The sequence below is a fragment of the Pieris rapae genome, chromosome 3, assembly GCF_905147795.1.
Source record: "Pieris rapae chromosome 3, ilPieRapa1.1, whole genome shotgun sequence".
In the NCBI taxonomy this organism is placed as follows: domain Eukaryota; kingdom Metazoa; phylum Arthropoda; class Insecta; order Lepidoptera; family Pieridae; genus Pieris; species Pieris rapae.
In genome coordinates, this window is record NC_059511.1 from 6,786,170 (window position 1) to 6,805,426 (window position 19,257).

General features: G+C 32.1%; 2 protein-coding genes and 1 long non-coding RNA gene across 10 annotated transcripts in view; 1 reads left to right on the top strand and 2 right to left on the bottom strand.

Annotated features, from left to right (window-relative positions):
- LOC110993238 (RILP-like protein homolog) overlaps positions 1–5,853 on the bottom strand; it is a 29,733-nt gene extending 23,880 nt beyond the window's left edge. For 3 of the 7 annotated variants that reach the window (XM_022259413.2, XM_022259410.2, XM_022259412.2), the window contains exons 1-3: positions 5,454–5,853; positions 4,174–4,303; positions 2,885–3,024 (exon numbers count right to left, since the gene is read on the bottom strand). In XM_022259413.2, the coding sequence (XP_022115105.1) occupies positions 2,885–3,024; positions 4,174–4,303; positions 5,454–5,753 (570 nt within the window). In that variant the 5' untranslated portion in view covers positions 5,754–5,853. The remainder of the gene's footprint in view (positions 1–2,884; positions 3,025–4,173; positions 4,304–5,453) is intronic. The other 4 variants (XM_022259414.2, XM_022259409.2, XM_045634664.1 and 1 more) reach the window with 3 other exon arrangements.
- LOC123690705 lies at positions 1,420–2,354 on the bottom strand. The gene is made up of 2 exons (XR_006751309.1): positions 2,189–2,354; positions 1,420–2,096 (listed from the first exon to the last, which is right to left on the bottom strand). It is a non-coding gene; the product is annotated as an uncharacterized LOC123690705 (long non-coding RNA).
- Positions 5,854–8,254: 2,401 nt separating the features above from the next.
- LOC110993355 (rabphilin-3A) lies at positions 8,255–18,931 on the top strand. Of its 2 annotated transcripts, XM_022259575.2 has the most exons (9): positions 8,255–8,390; positions 10,770–10,915; positions 11,794–11,935; positions 12,149–12,305; positions 13,102–13,227; positions 17,086–17,413; positions 17,505–17,649; positions 17,851–18,084; positions 18,410–18,931. In XM_022259575.2, the coding sequence occupies exons 1-9, from the start codon at positions 8,323–8,325 to the stop codon at positions 18,705–18,707; spliced, it is 1,644 nt and encodes a 547-aa protein (XP_022115267.1). In that variant the 5' UTR covers positions 8,255–8,322; the 3' UTR covers positions 18,708–18,931. The 2 variants fall into 2 exon arrangements, with proteins under 2 accessions (XP_022115267.1, XP_022115268.1); XM_022259576.2 differs by lacking the exon at positions 8,255–8,390 and having other exon boundaries at positions 10,778–10,915; positions 11,794–11,939.
- The last annotated feature ends 326 nt before the right edge of the window (positions 18,932–19,257 follow it).

A 19,257-nucleotide genomic window follows, 5' to 3' on the forward strand; every position in this document is an offset into this window, starting at 1 on the left:
AATAAATTGTGGGACAACATCACAAATAACTTTGGACATACATTCAGCGATGAGTCATGCTTAGTATAACATAATAACTATGAATCATAAGCTACCTTTACAAAAAATAGGTAGAAACAATTTATGGTTGAAACTCAATGGTTGTCATGATAACTACATCAGCAAAAGTAGCCAAGCCCCTGAATTCATTGGAGCTACTAAAAGGTGAATCTGCTGCAGTGAAAGGGGCCGTGCATGACGTTGCATTGCGTGACGTAATCCATTTTATATAAAGATTAATTTAATTCGATTTTGTACTTAGACGACGTGTTTACGGGTTCAAAACCCTAATAGTACCTGCTAGCTATGTTAATGCTCAATGGTGTGAGTAAACAGGTTCAACTAAAGTAAGTACCTCTCTCTAAGTAAGTTACTTATAAAAAAAAATCTGCTAAGCAAACCATAATGGAGAATTTAGGTTAGGATATTTAATGTAACTTTTTAAAACTACAATTATTATTCTAAGTCAAGTGAATCAAAATGCTTCGCATACAGATCAAAATATCTCTATGTTCAAAGAGGAATACGTTATGAACTTATTACATGGAATGACGATACCAGCTTAGAACCAGTAAAGTATACAACTATTAAACTTCGTGATAACGGGAAACGGAACGTGGAATGTTTTGAACGTATTAATATTTTCAGTTGTACATAAACCATGTGCAACACTTATTGACAATAAATGGTTGTGTTAACATGCAAGGCATTATTTTTTTAAATTTCTGAATTCCCTAAAATTTCTCTTGTCATAATTTTATATATTTATAGCTTGGGACTTCTATAAATTTATCATTAGTTACTTCCCAAAATATGTCTTATTATATTTGGGGTTATAGTATTTGGGCTGGTATAAATACTATGTTTCAAATTCAACTGGTTTACTCCGTTAGTAAAAGCACATACATATACATTATAAGTTTTCCAGCTTTTATATTTCTTGCATCTGAATTAAGCCTTAACCCTTAGCACCACACGCTACTTCTGGCCACGCAACTACACACGTGGGGGAGCGTAGTCCCCCAAAAAGAAAAATTATATATCAGTGCCATTTTTATCACAAGACCAGTTTCTTTTTAACTAAATAAATAAAATGCATTTACTGAATAATATAAGAGTATTTATTTATAAATTTAAACAAAAAAATAGACATTTCTAGTGTCATACAAAACAAGTTACAAAAACTACTTAAAATTTTAAGAGGTAACTTTAGGAAGAAGTTGTGACTTAAAATTAGGAACAAAAAATAAATTGAGTCTTTTTATGTAGTTACTCTAATCTTATTTATTACAAAACAAGCATTTAAATCTTTGTAAATACTCAAACGTCTAAAATCACAAGAGGAATGCACATAGTACCTAGCAAATATCAAAAATCAGTCAAATTGAGGAACATTATTTCAGTCTCCATATTTTCTATCAAAATAATAATAATAGCCTAATTAATGTTTTTTTCTGACATTCGACAAGCCTCTAGCATCTTCTCTTGCTGATTTGAATATTCCTGTTAGAAACATCAACCCAATAAATGTCAAAATTTCGTCTCTATTGACGTGGTAAGTGTAGGCTGAGTCAGATGTATGATTTTCTGAATAATTTGTGATTTTTTCATTCGTATGTTCTAAAATCAAATCAATCATATCTTGAGTAAATAGACAAGTCACAAGACCATGCTTCCAATGGAGGAGACATTTCATTCTTGGCTTGTGCAGGGCCTCTCAGACCAGGCAAATGAACAATAATGTTATGAGCTGGCACCCGAGTGATCACGGATCGTGACGGTGGTACTGTTTACCATTTATATCTGTTTTTGCCATAATAAGCATTGCTGTTTTGGCGTTGTTCATAGTTGTCACTTGAGTCTTCGTTTTCAGAGATACTTTCCGCTTCTTTTTCACTTTCGGTATCGTGATCACTGATTTCAGACTACGCGTCACTCAAATCCGATGATGGTTCCGGAAAAAATGTCCTCATTCTCATTTTCATCTAAGTCTAACTCATTTAAGACATTTTCTATCTGTTGGGGATTCAAACTTTTATCCATATTGCGCAACTAACCTTAAAAGAGGCAAATAAATAAGAAAATGATACTACAAATAAACTAACGTAATTACATTCGTGGGGGACTAGGCTCCCCCATCGACTCATACCTCTTAAACTAAGAACAGTAGCCAGGTGCGCATCAACTCCCCGCGAGATCTTGGGCGGCACTGAGAATACCAGAAAACTCAAGCGCATCGGGTTTAAAGTACTTAAAATATTTGCTACAATCGGTGCGGTGGGGGACCTAGGTCCCCCGCGTGTGGTGTTAAGGGTTAATACTCCCATTAATTACTAAAATTCCAATTAAAACCCTCTTAATAATTTAAAACAGGCTTCTTTGAAAGAGTTCACTGTAAATTGTATTGTTTTAATTAAGAAGCTTCAAGTTTACGCGTTCCAGAGTTCGTTTAACTTTAAGAACCTTGTTAATTTATCCGATTACTCGATTCGCTATGTCTCGGTTCTTGGAAGTGCCATGGGGTATTTTCTAACTTACACCAGTTTAATAGAGGCTCAACGTCTCTATTAAACTGGTGTACTTTTCCGACATCACATGTAAAAATATTTATTTTGTCAGTACCTACCATACTCACAGAACTCGAACCAAGCTTATTCAACTACTACATTTAGAAGCCGTTTTATATTATCAATGAATCCAATATTACTTTATATACAATAACTTTCTTTGTATAAGAGATACTAGTATCACACAATGGGGTGATCTCCGTGTAAGGTCAAAGACAATAGCAGAGCATAAGATTCTGTGACGAGACGGCACACGTGTTAACAATATATGTACTTACACTGTCAATTAGCTGCTGCTTCTCTTGCAATTGCAGCTCCTGATGGCGAAGAGTAGCTCTCTGTTTCTCGGCTGTGCTGCTGAGCCGTGATAGCACCTCTTGATCATGTTCCCGCGCCGGTGAAGGGGGCGCACTTGTGCCTAAAAATTTGCATTCGTAATGATGGAAATATGCTAATGTTTATACGTAATAAAATTAATCTATAATTATAGATAAGAGATAATAGGTATTTAAATGTGCTCAATCATTCTTCCTTGACACATACATTTACATACTTTAAACGAAATCTTGTAAATAACATTAGTAGTAATTCAAACAAGTGCCGATACATAAAAGTATCAAGCAAGTCATCCATGGGTAAATACACGAGTGTAAACGGTTATTAAAGGCATTTTCATTTGGAACCTATGCTTTAATAATATCAGCAACGGAATCGTCTTGATTTCACATTCCCGCGTGTCGCCCATAGCAATTTTTTCATTATAATTTAAAGCTGCACTACATACACTTACCCGTCTTTATGTGATATGTGTTTAACTACATCTATGGAATATTTTTCAGTTTGATAAAATAAATAAATAATCTAATAAAATCCAAATAATTTTTTTTTTCTATTTAAATGGTAAGTAAGTGTACCCAAAGAACTAGGTTTGTTCCTTGTACAATACGTACGAAAAAATTAAAGTCCATAATATGCATATAACTGTTTTTTGGTGAATGCAGAAGGAATGTTGCTTACTCTAGGTTAAAGTATAAAAAAGTGCAACAAGACAGCAACTCTGATAAGAGGTTGTTTACCTTTTTATCACTTTCAATATAGTAAAAGCAGCCCAGTGCTTTACACAGCCAAAAAGATGAGACACCCACATGCACCATGATAATTATCAAATCAGGAAATAGCCAAAAATATACAATGCTGTTTTTACTAGCACCAAACTTAGTAAACTAAAAAACTTAAGTAAACAATACTTTTTAGAACATTAATCTTAGACAAATATTAACCAATATAATTATATTAATAATTTTTATAATATTATATAATTTATAATAATAATTAAATAAATTTCTTTTGTCAATTACCTACTTATACTAATTTCACCGCTTAGGTTCATTGTTTATTATGAGGACGAGAACAATTAAGTGACAGTTATCATGTTTATTATGTTTCAGGTTAAAATGGAAGAATAATTAGCACATAAAATGTGTGTAGCATAAAAAGTGTACCATGCCCCTCTGACACCGCTAGTGTGTGAAACATCCATCACCATATTGAGATTTATCAGACATACATCTAAACTCACCGTCCGCAGGCGAGTTTACGGTTCTTCTCAGTCGTTTGTTTTCATCTTGTAACCTTGCAACAGCTGTGACTAGTTCTGCTGATTCTGTTCTCCATTGCTCTTCAATTGCTTCTATTTCCTATGACAAAAACTCTTAATATAGGTTAAATCAATTTTTGTCAAAATGACTTTAAATATTCTTATAAAATTTGAACAAGGTCATAAAGTATACTTCATGTCACAAAATAAAATCACTTCCCACAATACAAATCGAAGTTAGATGAATCAAAGATAATATGGAATGTTAGAGAGATATTGTTTTTGATTTACATAAAATCACTCTATGGTTACATGTACACAAAATAATTATAACTATATTTTACTCTTTTAATTGCCTAAAGATATTTAAATTTTATAGGGTAGGTCTAGTCCCTTTTATCAAAAAAAATTGTATTAAGTAATGAATGATTGCATTAGTTTATTAATGTACTTAGTTAATTAGTAAAAGATATAGGCAGGTGACATAAAAAATAAAAATCAACTACTACTAGATAAGTATATACGGATTATAAACATGTCTAATAACAATGACTGTCCAACCAAATTATTTAGTTTTAGTATTAGTGACTTTACTATTCTAACTAGAGATTCTTATAATGATAGATAAAGAACTGTTAGATTAGGATAGAGCAGGTATCCGACACCTAAATTAACTTATGATTGGTATAAAATACATAGTTCTAAAAACATAATTGAACAGTATAACAAGTTTATTTTTATACGCATATTCAAATAATAAATTTAGTTATTATAATTTAATTATATTTTTTAATGCCCAAGCTCAAGTATTTCAATAAAGTACTACACAACAAATATTATTTGCAACTACAGAAATGTTATTTTATTTTGGATACAAATATTAACTAAACTCAATTCATAATATATTTAGACAGGAAAACTATTTTTTCTATTTGATAAATTAATATAAGGTACACTACACTAAATGTGAGTGAAGTACACAGTAAGAATACAGACAGTGTTATAATGATAAATTGCAAATTAGGTAGATATATTGTGTACATATATATTAATTTAATTATTACATGCTTGAGTACGTTCTGAGCGATAGCAATGTCGCGCAATACACTAGCAGGTGGAAAAAAATTAGCAAAACTACAAATGCTTCAAATGGCCAATACAATACAAGGATGTTGAAACTATAAACAGTATTTCGTGTCGAAGTATGTATTTATTCAATCACCAAATAACAATGACCTCTAGTTACAAACCTTTTCAAATCGTTGTCTGTATTCTGCTTTTTCAATCTTATCGTTTTCTAACTGGGATATCTTAGCGGTCAACTCATGTAATGCCCGATTTTCTTTCTCGTTTCGAACTGCTAAGTTTTCCAGGAGTTCTAAAGCATTTATCACTTTCGGTAGAAGTGCAGTCACGGCTTCAGGGCCGTACTTCTCAATTATTATTTCACATTCCTTTCCAATATCTGAAGCCAAATCGTACACATCAACGACGGTCACATCGTCATCGAAATCCGGCATTTTGACGGAGAAACGCCTGCGGTACGGCATTAATAAAAGCACTGTTTTACTGAACCGCACTAATTTAAAGGATTTTAGAGAAAACTATCCACCTTTCTCAAGTGCGCCATTGTTACTGAAAAAAAAGAAACAGTCACCTATTAGCTGTCACTGTCAAGTGTCACATTTTATTCGACAATCCTTGGCTATCATCTTGTGACATTCAATCATAGGTAAATTATAACAGGTTGTGATATAGATTATATTTATATTAATTATTGGTTTATCATTTTTATTTCTGGTTTAACGCATATTGTGGCATTTCATGCTAGTGCACATACTTTAATGAAATCATCATAGAATACGTTTGTTGAAGATATATTTTTTTCATTATTTATCGCACTTAAAGTCCATAATATTTTGTATACCATATACAAAAGATTTTGCTATCATTCCAATTGTATTGTTTTATTTTGTTTTTTTTTTATGTTTAATCATTCATGTTTTGTACAACCAATACTTGTACAGTAAAAAAAAAACATTCTAAATAAAAGAATCATAATTTAACATAGTATACATATAATAATACAAATATTTAAGATTACAACGGTAATTTGTTTTGTTTTATTTTTTTTGTACAGCCGGCGGGACAGCAGGCGGTTACAGCTAGGGCATCGAAACTCGGTTCAATTCTGAAAACCCGGGTTTTCGGGTCTAAGAGTAATCAAAACCCGGGTAGACCGGTTTTTTCGAGCATTTCGATCTTTTGGCCTCAATCAATCAATCAATCAATTGTAAGCATTCATGAACCCGTGAATGCGTATGAGACCTAGATTTCGAAAACTGCTATCCCTTGCAAAATTTGGTGAAAGTAAAGTGATCCCTATATATCTTCTATTTTTCATAGATGTCCATTCATCGAATGATATCGAAAACTTCTTTTCATCTGACAGTATAATTTTTATCTCGTTTATTATTTCTAGCTTCCTTTTATCAAAGTCTTTGAAAATTATGTGGCGAACGGTATCAGCAGTAGTTGGTAATATTTTGTTGCCGGTCTTTTCAGAAAGGTACTTTAAATCTTGTGATTTTGAGAACGTTCTAAGAGAAATTCCATCAACTGCAGCCATATGAGACACCATAACCTGCATACTTGGGTTGGCATCAGTCTCAAATGGTGCCGGTATTCATCACCCGCGCAACGATACACCCTCCCCTCTCAACTGCTCCACAGTTCATCCCTCTCATGTCCTGAGATGGACGCGCATTTAACTTGCATGTCTTGTTTATGGGTAGGAACGTAGCAAGGAAGCTACTTTTTGTGTCATAAATAATAATTTATTAAAGCGAATTTTTATTCAATTTACTTAATATTGCATTCAAAGTGCTTTAAACTTAATAAACAATAAAAACAAAAGTATAAAAAAAAAACCCGAAAAACCCGAAAACCCGAGTTTTAAAAATTGAAACCCGGTTTTTTTTGTAATCCTCAGAACCGGGAAAACCCGGGTTTTTACGGCCCGGGTAAACCCGGGCTCGATGCCCTAGTTACAGCACTTTGAGTAAAGTGCTGACCCATGGACATCTGCAACGCCGGCGCATTGCGTGTGTGTTGCCGCCCATTGAGGGAACAGTACACTCTTCTCCTGAAGGCTCCTCAGTCGTATTGGTCCGTTCAGTATCAGAAATACATCTACTGACAGCTTCTACAGAAGTAAAATGCGAGGCAGAAAGTGTCTTGTTGTGACGAAAAGCGCTAAGTTGTGGCCTAGCATTCCAGGCGTCCTGTTGTGGATAGGCTGAAATTTTGCATATTGCCTCTACGTTCCATGATGGTGTTCATCCGCAGATATCAAATCAACTCGCCAGAGTATCTTGTAATCATTTCTTTTATAGTTTTTTATCAAGTTTAAAAAACCCGATGTAGTCAACATTTGACGTTCTTTTTTATCAAGAAAAATCCTCAAAAAACTTTTAAAAAATGCATTTTATAATATTTTTCAGGATATACAAACATAAAAATAACTTTCTTGTAAATCCAACAATATCTCAAAGATAATTAATAATGTAGTTTATTTAGCTGATAATTGAAACGTCCCGCGAATTTTTGAAATCAGGTCAAAGATTTTTGTTGATTAGTATAACCAAAAATAAATACTTACCCTAATATTCTTCTTCTTCGTATAGTGCCATCTCCTTGCGAAGTTTGATGACCATCATGGCTAGTTTAATTTTAGATGCTGCATGATGATTTTATTTTCATTTTAATATTTCTAAAAGACTTCATCTAAAGATTTTCTTCTGTCGGATGTATATCTTAGTAATCAAGGAATATACCATATAATACCCTTTTTATTTACCTTCCATCGCACCTTGTATGATTAATATTATACTATAAAAACCATGAGCTATAATATTGTACTCTTCGTTGTGTATAAACCTCTATGTAAGAATAGACCCCCAATGGTACCTATGTTTCTTCTCAACTGACTTTGAAAGCTATTATATTGATTTTGTATTCGCCACGCGCGAAGCAACAGTTGTCAAATCAACAGGCAAGAGATCGCCGCGCGGTTCTGTGCTCCGGTTTCCCCGGAAAATATAAATTATATTTTGTAAAATGAACATTCATAGTAAAGCCAATAAATATGTGTGTCCGAATGATCGGCAATTATCTTTACGAGCAAAGTAAGTAATTAATTTAGTATTTTTTCTAAGCTTTCCGGTTTCTGTCTTTTGGAATAACTTTATAATTGTTATACAGAACTTTTACCTAAGCAAGTTAAACATAATCTATCTCAGCGTTTTATATGTACTAGTTTTATAATCTAGTATTTATAACAATTAATTTTTAATAATATGTAGAGTAAAAAAGGAATTGATTTAATAAACTTTAATCAAAAATAAGTTTGTATAATAATGATTGAGCAACAAATAGTTATAGAAATTAAATTACTCCGCTTAGCTAAGGTCTTACTCTAGTCTAAGTTTAAAAATGCCGTACTGTGTATACTATAAAAATATTAACTTAAAAACGTTAGCTATCCCGATAGCATTTATCATTTAAAAAGAAGAAAATTTTTATTTATTAGTTTTAGAACTTACTACCTAGAAAATATATTATCTTACTGTCGTATAAAATTAGCAAAAATTATACACATATTAAATTCTATGGATAATTATCATGGTCGTCACCATTGTTATTCTAAATGTTCAAACAATCATTTACGAAATAATAAGAATTTCTAGTTACACCAGATATATATCTAATATAGTGAAGCTATGTTCAGTAAAGTATGATTTTTTTGATGTCACGTTTTTGAGGCTAACGGGCTCACCTCACCGCCTCCCGTTGCCAGTCACATTGCCAGAAGGCTCGCAAATACGCTGCCGGCTTTTTAAGTATTTGTACGCTATTTTTTTCAATAACCATAAGTCGATTAGTAATTGTTACAATATTTTTCATAACAGCCATAGTTATATATAAGAGTTTTCTAGAGGGATTTCTAGAGCAATGTATCTTTTAATTACGGAGTACCATTTGCAATGATAACATATGTTTTACCGGAACTTAACTGATATTTGCCTTATCTTTCAAAGCGCCTACGCGCGCACGTTGTAGTTACAACAAAATAATTCATTTTTTTTATAAATTAAATTTATATTTTTTTCATTTCAATACATAAATTTTACGATGATTGGTGATGATGATGGTGATACGTATTCATAATAATGTGAAATGAACTCAATTAGAAAGTTAATAATCTGTATTTTTAAGAAGTTGAAGTGTGTACTTATCTAATATTTAATTATATATAATCATTACTTCCTTTTAATAATTTATTGCAAAATGTGTGGTATGGTTCAATAGCACTTTCGTTTCTTATTTAATTTATTTCTTTCTTATTTTTAATTATAAAATAGGTTTTGAACATACATAAATCATCATATATGTGTAGAAAATCTCATATAATAACAGAAATGTTATTTCAGAAAGCAAAAAAAAATATCTTCTCAAAGAACACAATTTTCACAATTTCTTTCATATGATTCACGATAACGATGATTTCGGTTTTATTTTTTGTCTGTGGATAAATTTGAAGGATCATTTCGTTTCTAAAAATAAAGCAAGGTTATGTTAACATACAACCTTGCATCGCGACATCACTATCCGGTTAACTTCCGCTTCCTATTTCACTACATTATATACCTACAAAAGTCACCAAAATCGTGTGGAACAGACACAGATATTGTTGGATTTGAGGACCTCAACAGAATCGTATCTTATGGTATTTGATGATTATAAGCCTGCAGACCGACTTATTATTTAAAAATTGAATAATATATAAAAATTTAATAATAAATACATAAGAGATACAACAAATTTAATTCAGTAACTTCTTCATAATATCGACGAAAAGTATTTTTTGGGGTATATTTTTTCTCATTTAATCTTTTTACAAGGATTCCATGATCCGAAGCATTCTATTTTCATTCAACCCTACCTAAGATTTCCTTTTCAGGTTTTGTATAAAGTGGGTGTTAGATATTTTTACCCAAATACAGTTCCATAGATTTTTAGACATTACTTTATCGGAAAAAACATCGTTTAATGATACTCATTTCGTGTTTGTATCTATTTTGTATATTCTAAAAAGCTAGTTAAATTATGTATTTGCTTAGCTGCTGATGAACCCAGATCTTCTGGTTATATTGGTCATAATTAGATATAGTAAAAATAATCAACATGTCATACACGAAAAGCTAATTACGTAATCAGTCGATTATTGATTGAAACTCGATAAAGCGATAATCGTGGGGGAGATAATGTTACATTCACATTATAGGCTGTTTTAACCGATTTTGAAAAAACTTAAAAGATTTTTTGAGGCACACTTGCACATTTAGTTTCATACTCATACATATTTTATTCTTTCCTGTAAAAACGTTGGCCATTAAAATCAGAGTCGGGTTAGGATGATCTAATGATATAATTCTTATTTAAATTAGAATTGATAAGAACGAGTTTTTAGAAGACGATTATAATACAATTTTCTCTAACATTAGGTTACGTACTGGCTGGAGTGCTGCCCGCAGTGAGCCCCCGCTGACAGAGGCTGAGCGAGAGGCCATATCTGCCGTTGTCAAGCGAGCTGAGAAAGTAGAAGATAATGAGGCGAAAAGGATCGGTCGACTAGTTGCCCGACTCGAAGGTTCAATCATATTTTATAATATGTACCAGTACTAATACTAATATTTTTATTATATACTCATACTGTCAGAATTGTAATTTGGTCAAAAAGATAAGAATATTTATAGCGCTCGGCGTGACTGAGTGGATATTAGATACCCTTTACTATCCGACATCGGACTACTACTATCAATCAAAGACAAGGTAACAATATCTGTAGAAGTCCTGACATCCAGATTACCTGACCATTTAACCACAGCACTGATTTTCAGCTACGATCATACAATCAAAATAGAAAATATAGGAATTTATAGACTAAATAAAATATATTTTTTATATAAACGAAACAGAAATTATTAATTTTATTGAAATTATTAGGCATGTCGATTATACTTTAACAATTCTTATAAAACAGTTTTTTAAAATATACAACGTAAACATTGCAATACATCTTCAAAGGATTTTCTTTAAGTAATAAAGTCCGTCAGAAACAATAACATTGAATAGAAATTGCTTTTCCCTTTATTCGAAGTAAAGTATTCATAGATTATTTAAACGTCAGTTTGTGTAACACAATAGGTATTTTGAAAATAATGCGAGTTATACGTTGGGGCTTGTAAAATAATAATCTAATTCTACGTAAGCGTATAGATTATACAGTTTCAAAGTGGAGTACTCTGACTGTTATAGAAACTGTATGTTTTGTAGCATAAATAGCTGAACCAAATCTCCATATCCCTGTGATTTACATCAAATGATTATAGTGAATATGCACGCTGCCGGCCTTTTGAAGTCAACAAAAAAGAGATACTATCTAAATTTACGTTATTAACGTAAAATTTAAATATAGAACAACATTTCTTTATACATAATACATAGTTCAGTTTATCTTTAATTCAGGGATGCGTCGATCAGCCCAAGGACCAGCACCAAGAAGCTGCGTTCTCTGCGGGGAAACTTCAAGGCTTCTAGCTCCCCTTAGGCTTTGTTCCATGTGCAAAAATTATGCCTGCCCAAAATGTGTCATCGATACTCCACATAAGCAAGTATTGTATTATTGGATACCGCGACTATTTAAAAGAAAAACAATACTAGATACTTTTATAATTATTACTAAACAAATGCCACAACCCTAACTAAGATAATGTCTCAGTTATAGTCTTCATCAGATATATCTTTAAGTTTTGCTTTTTAATTTCCATGTTGAGTCGCCCCGGCACTAGTTAGTCAACTATATTAAAATTTATTTCCACAGATTATATTCTAGAGAACAGTACATGTGTAACCTCTGCGCTGAAACTAGAGAGATGTGGAAGAAGTCTGGTGCGTGGTTCTTCAAATCTTTACCAAAGTATGTCCTGCCAGAACGGAAAACCAAGTATAACGATACAGAGTTCTCTAGATCACTTCAGGTATTTTTTATTCCATTTTATGTACAGTCTATGGAACTGCCTGCCTGTTAAGGTTTTAATTGTAAATTACGTCTTCTATAGTGTGTGTGTTGTTATATGTATATCGTGTTTGTTATCCACACGACTTTGAGCGAGTGAGAAAAAACTGACAAAATTAACAAAATATATTTCCTGGAACTCTATTAGAATGTAGCTGAAAGGAATTTTTAACGTGGTTTTAATAAGTATAGTTTCTGATATAGCTTCCTACTAATAATATGAATCCAATAATACTTATTACTTTATGTAGTATGTTGAGTTATTAAATTATTGTGAAAGTCGATATAACTGTAAATCAAATTATCTCGAAAATAAATGACCCAGAAAGCTCGTTTTACAGCTCCCATCATTAGCTCTTAGGATAATTAAACATCTCGTTTCATTTGTAAATATGACGATTCAGAAATTTTAACTTTGCTCATTTATTTTCCGTGTAACTTTTTAATCTTGTAGGTATATTGTTTTTATTAAATACATTCTTTGGATCGTGATTTTATTTATTTGAAGACAGTGTTTAGCCTAATTGGTGACCAATTCAAAACAGTGTTACTGTAATTGTACAACGTACATTGCTAATAAAATATATATATATTTTTAAATCTATAAATTTTACAAACCCGGATAAAATATTTTTGAAACTTGGTTCTCCCGTTAAAAGTGTTACGAATATTATAAAAAAAATCTTTTTTAGGCATTGTAAAAGGTTTTGAACTATTCCTAGTTTAGGGCAAGCAATTCATTTGAATCCTTGTTCCAGGAAGCGGGAACTAGTAGCAACGAAGGTAAGTCCGATTCAGAGCCGAGCTCACCGCTAAGCCTCCATCCACCTATGTTTTCCCGACAACCGAGCAACAGTGATAGGAAATCTGTCAGCATTTCTCAGGTGAGGCTTTCAAGTTATAATTTTCAAATACAAATCCAAAATATTTTTATCGTTAGCAAATTATTGCTTTCATATTAATTTATATGTAACTAGTCGATGCCCACGACTTCGTTTACATAGAATAAAGTTTATTTTAAGGTAAAAAAATATCTAATTGCTTTTCCATTTATGATATTATAAACTACCTTTAACTCAGCGCCATCTGTTAGAATTGTATCAAATAATAAACAAATGTTAATGTTATCGTAATTTTAGTAAGGATGCCTATTTTTTTTGAAAATGAAATATAGCCTATGTCACTCAGGAATGATGTAGCTTTCCAACAGTGAAAGAATTTTTCAAATCTGCCAAGTAGTTTCGGAGCCTATTCAATTCATACAAACAAACAAACAAAAAATCAAACCTTTCCTCTTTATAATATTAGTATAGATTAAGAGTTACGGATTGTTAAAACTAAATTATAGTAACGAAGTACCAAATAAATTTTAAAATGTATTTTGAGAATAATAGGAAAAAATATTCAACTTATAGAAACAATTTTAGAGGAAGATAATAATAATTTTAATAATTAAGGAGCAACCTCACAGAGACAGATAGAAATAAGAAGTATATTAAACTAGGATATAAATATATTTTGTATCCTATTTTATTGCGATGCAGGAGAGGTCAGGCATAAATGAAAATAAAAGATGTCAAGTGATATTCTTCTTCTTAATTTCCTTAATCACGTTTAAATGTCAACTCGAGAACGTCAAACGAAAGGCTTCAGGTCAAGGATTTTTCTATTTCTAGCTTGTGCCAGTATCAATTCCCTTATTAAGTAATTTGTATTCTACAAATGTTTGACAATGTCCTTGCATTTCTTTTCGACACATTAATCGCGTCGCCGGTCGGATTTGACGTCATTTGCGTTAATTGATACCCCGTGTTGAAATATAATACACGTTTATGACATTATGATCAAGGAATAAATATTCTATATTTTAATATTAGTTAAGATTAATCATTTAAATGAGGCAATTATTATCGACGTGGATAAGATGCGCGTTTGCACAATACCTAAGGTGAAGGAAAACACAAATTAAGCCAGCATGTTTCATCCAAAAATCGATCACCTAGATTAACGGACTTAAAATAATATTTAATGGTTTTGATTTATTCAACTCTGGGTAAAACTCCAGTTCACTTCATAAGCATAAAAAAATCACTCTCGCACTATTATTAAAGACAATCATTACTTTGGGAATATATAACACACATCTAAACATATTAACTAAAAAAGTAATAGTTCCATATTTTTTGTAAATATTTGCAGCCCATATTTTCCCTACACAAACGGATCTTATTTCGCTCAATACTTTTGTACATACCTAGTAGATTGTTCGGTTCACCTTGAGTCTTGGTCTATTTGGTGTATATTGTTGTTGCTTATCTGTGTGCATACCAGTGAAGGCTGCAGGGGTACCTATGCGGAACTCGAACAAAAAAAAGTCTTGTTCTTCAGGAGATCAGAATGACGGATTCTCTGGCGTGTCGACGTCTCCGATCACCTCCAGTTCAAGATGATGCTGACTAACCACAAAGTAGAAAGCGCCCGATTGCTTCGCGTTTCGTTTACTATTATTTACCCCATAACAGTACACCAGTGTTTTAAATAATAGCAAATTATTTAATTCTAAATGATTTCATAATAATATAATTTTAATATTTTCGATACGTCGGATCCATGGATTTTATTCGGCTGTTTTGATTATTATATTAACTGCATTGAAGAGTTTAAGATTATTTCGATAAATAACCCGTTTGACGTTTAAACTGAAAAATATATTAGACATTTACTTGGTCATTTTCTACGGCCTTTTCAAACTTTTCCGCTAGCAGTTGCATTAGTTTCTTGCAAAACTTTCTGTAAATACCTTGGCAGATTTTCATTTTAAAGTTTGCAGATTCTCTGACTTTGCATCAAAGTTGCTTTATGTTATACGACGATGAATCTAAAACTTACTTTTATAACTAAATGAACTTCCGACAAAAAATATGGATATTTTCTAACACGAAAATTAAATTATCATTGACAAACATTTTAGAAAGAACATAATTATTAGTCAAATATGTTCTTCTTCAATATATTAAAGTCGCTCATAAATGGAATCTTAAGTATACAGACTACGTTAGATAATTAAAATTCGTTTAATAAACTGAAGTCAACCTTAGAATGTGCAACGTGCTCTTTTGCAAAAGAATTTATTATAAGTCGTAATTATGAAAACGGATTTATGGTTTTCTTTCAACAAGTGATGAGGGCATTCAGTACCGAAACATTTATTATAGCATTGAAATACGAAAGAAGAAAGTAATTTTATATACAATGACGTCACGTATCACCCCTTTACCACACGGAGACCACCCTCAATTAAGCGGAGATAAATCAATAAAACTTCCTCGCCTGCTGTGGATACAATTTTATACTGTGTCATAGTATTTTCTATTTTTAAATAATAGAACTGTTGTCTATGAGTTTAAGACACATTAAACTACTTTTGTTTTTCTCGCATCGTAGTGAGTTTTGGTATATATATCCCTTGAATACTTTACCGGATTTAGTGTAATTATTACAAATTAAATTTAAATCTTTTATAAACTATCATCTAATAAGATATATTTGATATGCAAAGGAGACATCGATACATATGAAAGAGGTGTTTTAATGACTTGTGTTCATATATCGGCGATTATTGTTACCCGTCACAAATAAAGAATTTATTTAAGAATAACCTCTCTGAGTTCTTATTTATTAAAATTGTTATTTTTACTTTTATTGTAGATTTTAGCTTAGTTCAGTTTTCGTTAGTAATTCAGGTAGTAAATGTAATTTTGATTTTTCTTTAAATTTTTATGCACTTCTTGTACCATACCCTCCGTTGGTGTTTCTTTTTCCATAGAGGGGTTGCCTGAATGTAATCACTTTTTATCGACAAGGCCGCTCGTCGCCTAATAACGTATATACCTGTTTTTATATGTATGTTTAAGGTAACGAAGTGTAAACAAATAAATAAAACGTTATTACTTGTTTGCCTCCTCATAAAAGCTATAAATTATTAACTGCTATAACAAAGGTTATAGGAGTTATTAACGCCCTACATCTGTGTCAATATTAATAGATTACTTTGAGTGTCTTTCCTATCACATGAAAGTCTTTGATGCACTACTTGGTAAATAATTTGAGAGGACCAACCAAAGACTTCGAAATTCATAACGGTGTTCCTGTAGGCCATTTGTATAGGTGTAGTCACGTTAAATAACAATACATTAAATATTGCTTGTGGTCTTTAGCCCTCAAAGGAATCCTTACGAAAGGCTGTTACGCAAAAAATATTTTTTAATTAACTGTTCTTTTCTTCCAAGAATCTATATTTTTTATGAATTTTCCTCAACCATTGACAATGTTAACAAATTAACCATACAATATAATATCTTACACATATATATACTCATAGTTGCGTGTTATCTATTCTACACTTTTATAATACATATATGCGTATGTATTATCATCCATTGACAAAATATTTTATAATAATAAATGGTGATTGAAAAGTAAAAAAGGCCTCAGATTTTTGTATCTGTTTCATGATCGTTTGTCAATCAAATGCCGTCGACGTTTGGGTCTAAGGAAAGTCGATTGGCGACACAGCCTGGGCTCGAATGTTGGGGATGGAGTCGCATGCCACTACCTAATCCCAACCTACACTGTCCTAATCTTATACGATTATTGATATAATTGGTATTGATGTACTAGTTTAAATATACCTAAGTATAAAAATAATATATTTAAAACAATGAACTATTTGCTTGTTTCAGGATGCTTACGATACCAGTGAAGCTGAAAATCTTACACACGGTGTATCTGGTTTAAGCCTCCATAGAACTGATAGTTATAGCCAACGGTCCCTAGGTCTAAAACGCACAGGCAGTAAGGGCAGTGTAAGAACTATAAGAAAGGACTCAAATAAGGCTGAAAGACCTCCAGTGATACCGGACGCCGGGTTTGGCACTTTAGAGATAAAACTTGCGTATGACAATGGGACTTCGTCGTTGGCTGTGAGCGTTCTTCGGGCGCGAGGTTTAATAGGAATGGACATGACTGGGTTATCGGATCCCTTTTGTAGATTAGAAATTCTACCCATTGGTATGTGATCTTAGAATATTTGTTCAATAATTTTGAAACCAGAACCAGTTTGTGCGAGATTCAGTGTGTATAAAAATATGTTTTTTTTCAGAAGGAACATATTCAAATAGATTAAGAACTAAAACCGTGCACAAAACGAAAAATCCAGAGTTCAACGAAACCCTACATTTCTTTGGTATCACAGAATCGGATCTTAATTCGAAGTCTTTGGAAGTTGTAGTATTCGACGACGATAGGTAACTCTATAGAATTATTGTATCGCTAATCTAAATTTAATTGTTAAGATTCAACATTTTTAGTAATATTACAGATACGCCAACGGATAAAAAGAATGTTTATACACTTCGGACTTTTTTATACTCGTGTAGAAAAGATGTCGGATACTTAAACCGAGGTTATTAGTTTTCATCAAAGAACGCATTTTCCTTTTATTCCAGATACGGCTGTGACGAAATGGGTTCGGCAACGGTAGCTTTGAGAGAATGTATAAATTCGCCCGCCCAACTCCGCTTAGCTCTTTCAGGAGCGTCCAGTTCGGAGCCTTTAGGTCCTAGGCTACTATTAGCTCTTTGCTATAATACCAAGAGAAGGGCACTAGCCGTGACTGTATGCAAAGCTACAGAATTACCACCTCGGGATAGCAACGGATATTCTGACCCATTTGTTAAGATGTACGTATTAGCCAAAAGTAAAACTTGTATAAGTGGCTTTCGCATATTTATGAATTGTGGTTTCTAAATGGTAAACGTCGATCTTGTATTGTAATTTATTCTATCCCACACTCAGCTGTTGTATTATTAATGCCCTGGATAGATTTTTATTTTACGTTTATTTTTTTAAGCACGTCACAATGTTACGTGCCCAATTTATAAAATTATTTCGAGAGAAAAAAAGTAAAAAACCTACTCTTTCCTATTTTATTACTTTTATTATTCCCACTTTACCAAGCAAATCAGAATATTTCGCTTATTAATAAAAGAAAACTCGTTTTCACAGCCACCTGGATCCGGATCCTTACCATAAAAAGCACAAGACGTCAATTAAGTGGCGAAACCTAAATCCAGTTTGGAACGAAGGCTTCTTCTTCGAAACCCGTTTGACAGAACTTTCACGCCAAAATCTGACGTTGACAGTTTGGGACAAAGATTATGGAAAGCCAAATGACTTTTTAGGAAGTTTGATACTTGGATCAAGTAGTAAGGGTAGAAGATTGAAGCATTGGATGGATTGTATCAAGTTTCCGGATCATAGACACGAACAGTGGCATGCTTTGACGGATACACAACATATTTAATTCTGTTTTAAGGGTGGACTATGCGGCCGTACATAAAAATTATGTATATTTAAGAGTTACATATGACATTTTGGGTAAATTTCCTTTTCAAAGATAAAACACATAAGATACTTAAACTAGTTTTATAAAGAACCGTCTGGATAGTGCCAAAAATTATAATTAAGGAATAAAATAATATACTTTTTATTATATTATCAGTAAATAGCATCAGTAATAAAGTTAGTCGATTAAAAAATATTAAAAGTTATATTATCTTTAATAAAATAAAAACTATTCAAAGTATTATATTTAAGTATAACTATTATAGCCATAAAAAGAACGGTGTTCATAAGCTCTTTACATATTGAAAAACCAAATATTTTACTTACACTATTACCTATACTCGTTAATGAGTTTATATTATACTGTGAACTATATAACGTAGCATTTATAAAATAATAAATTCTTTAATATTAATAATGTTAACCGTTTCATTGTACCTGTTTCTTGCAACATGCATTAAAATTACCCTCTCCCTTTAAATTTAATATTAGATACACTTTAGGATAGC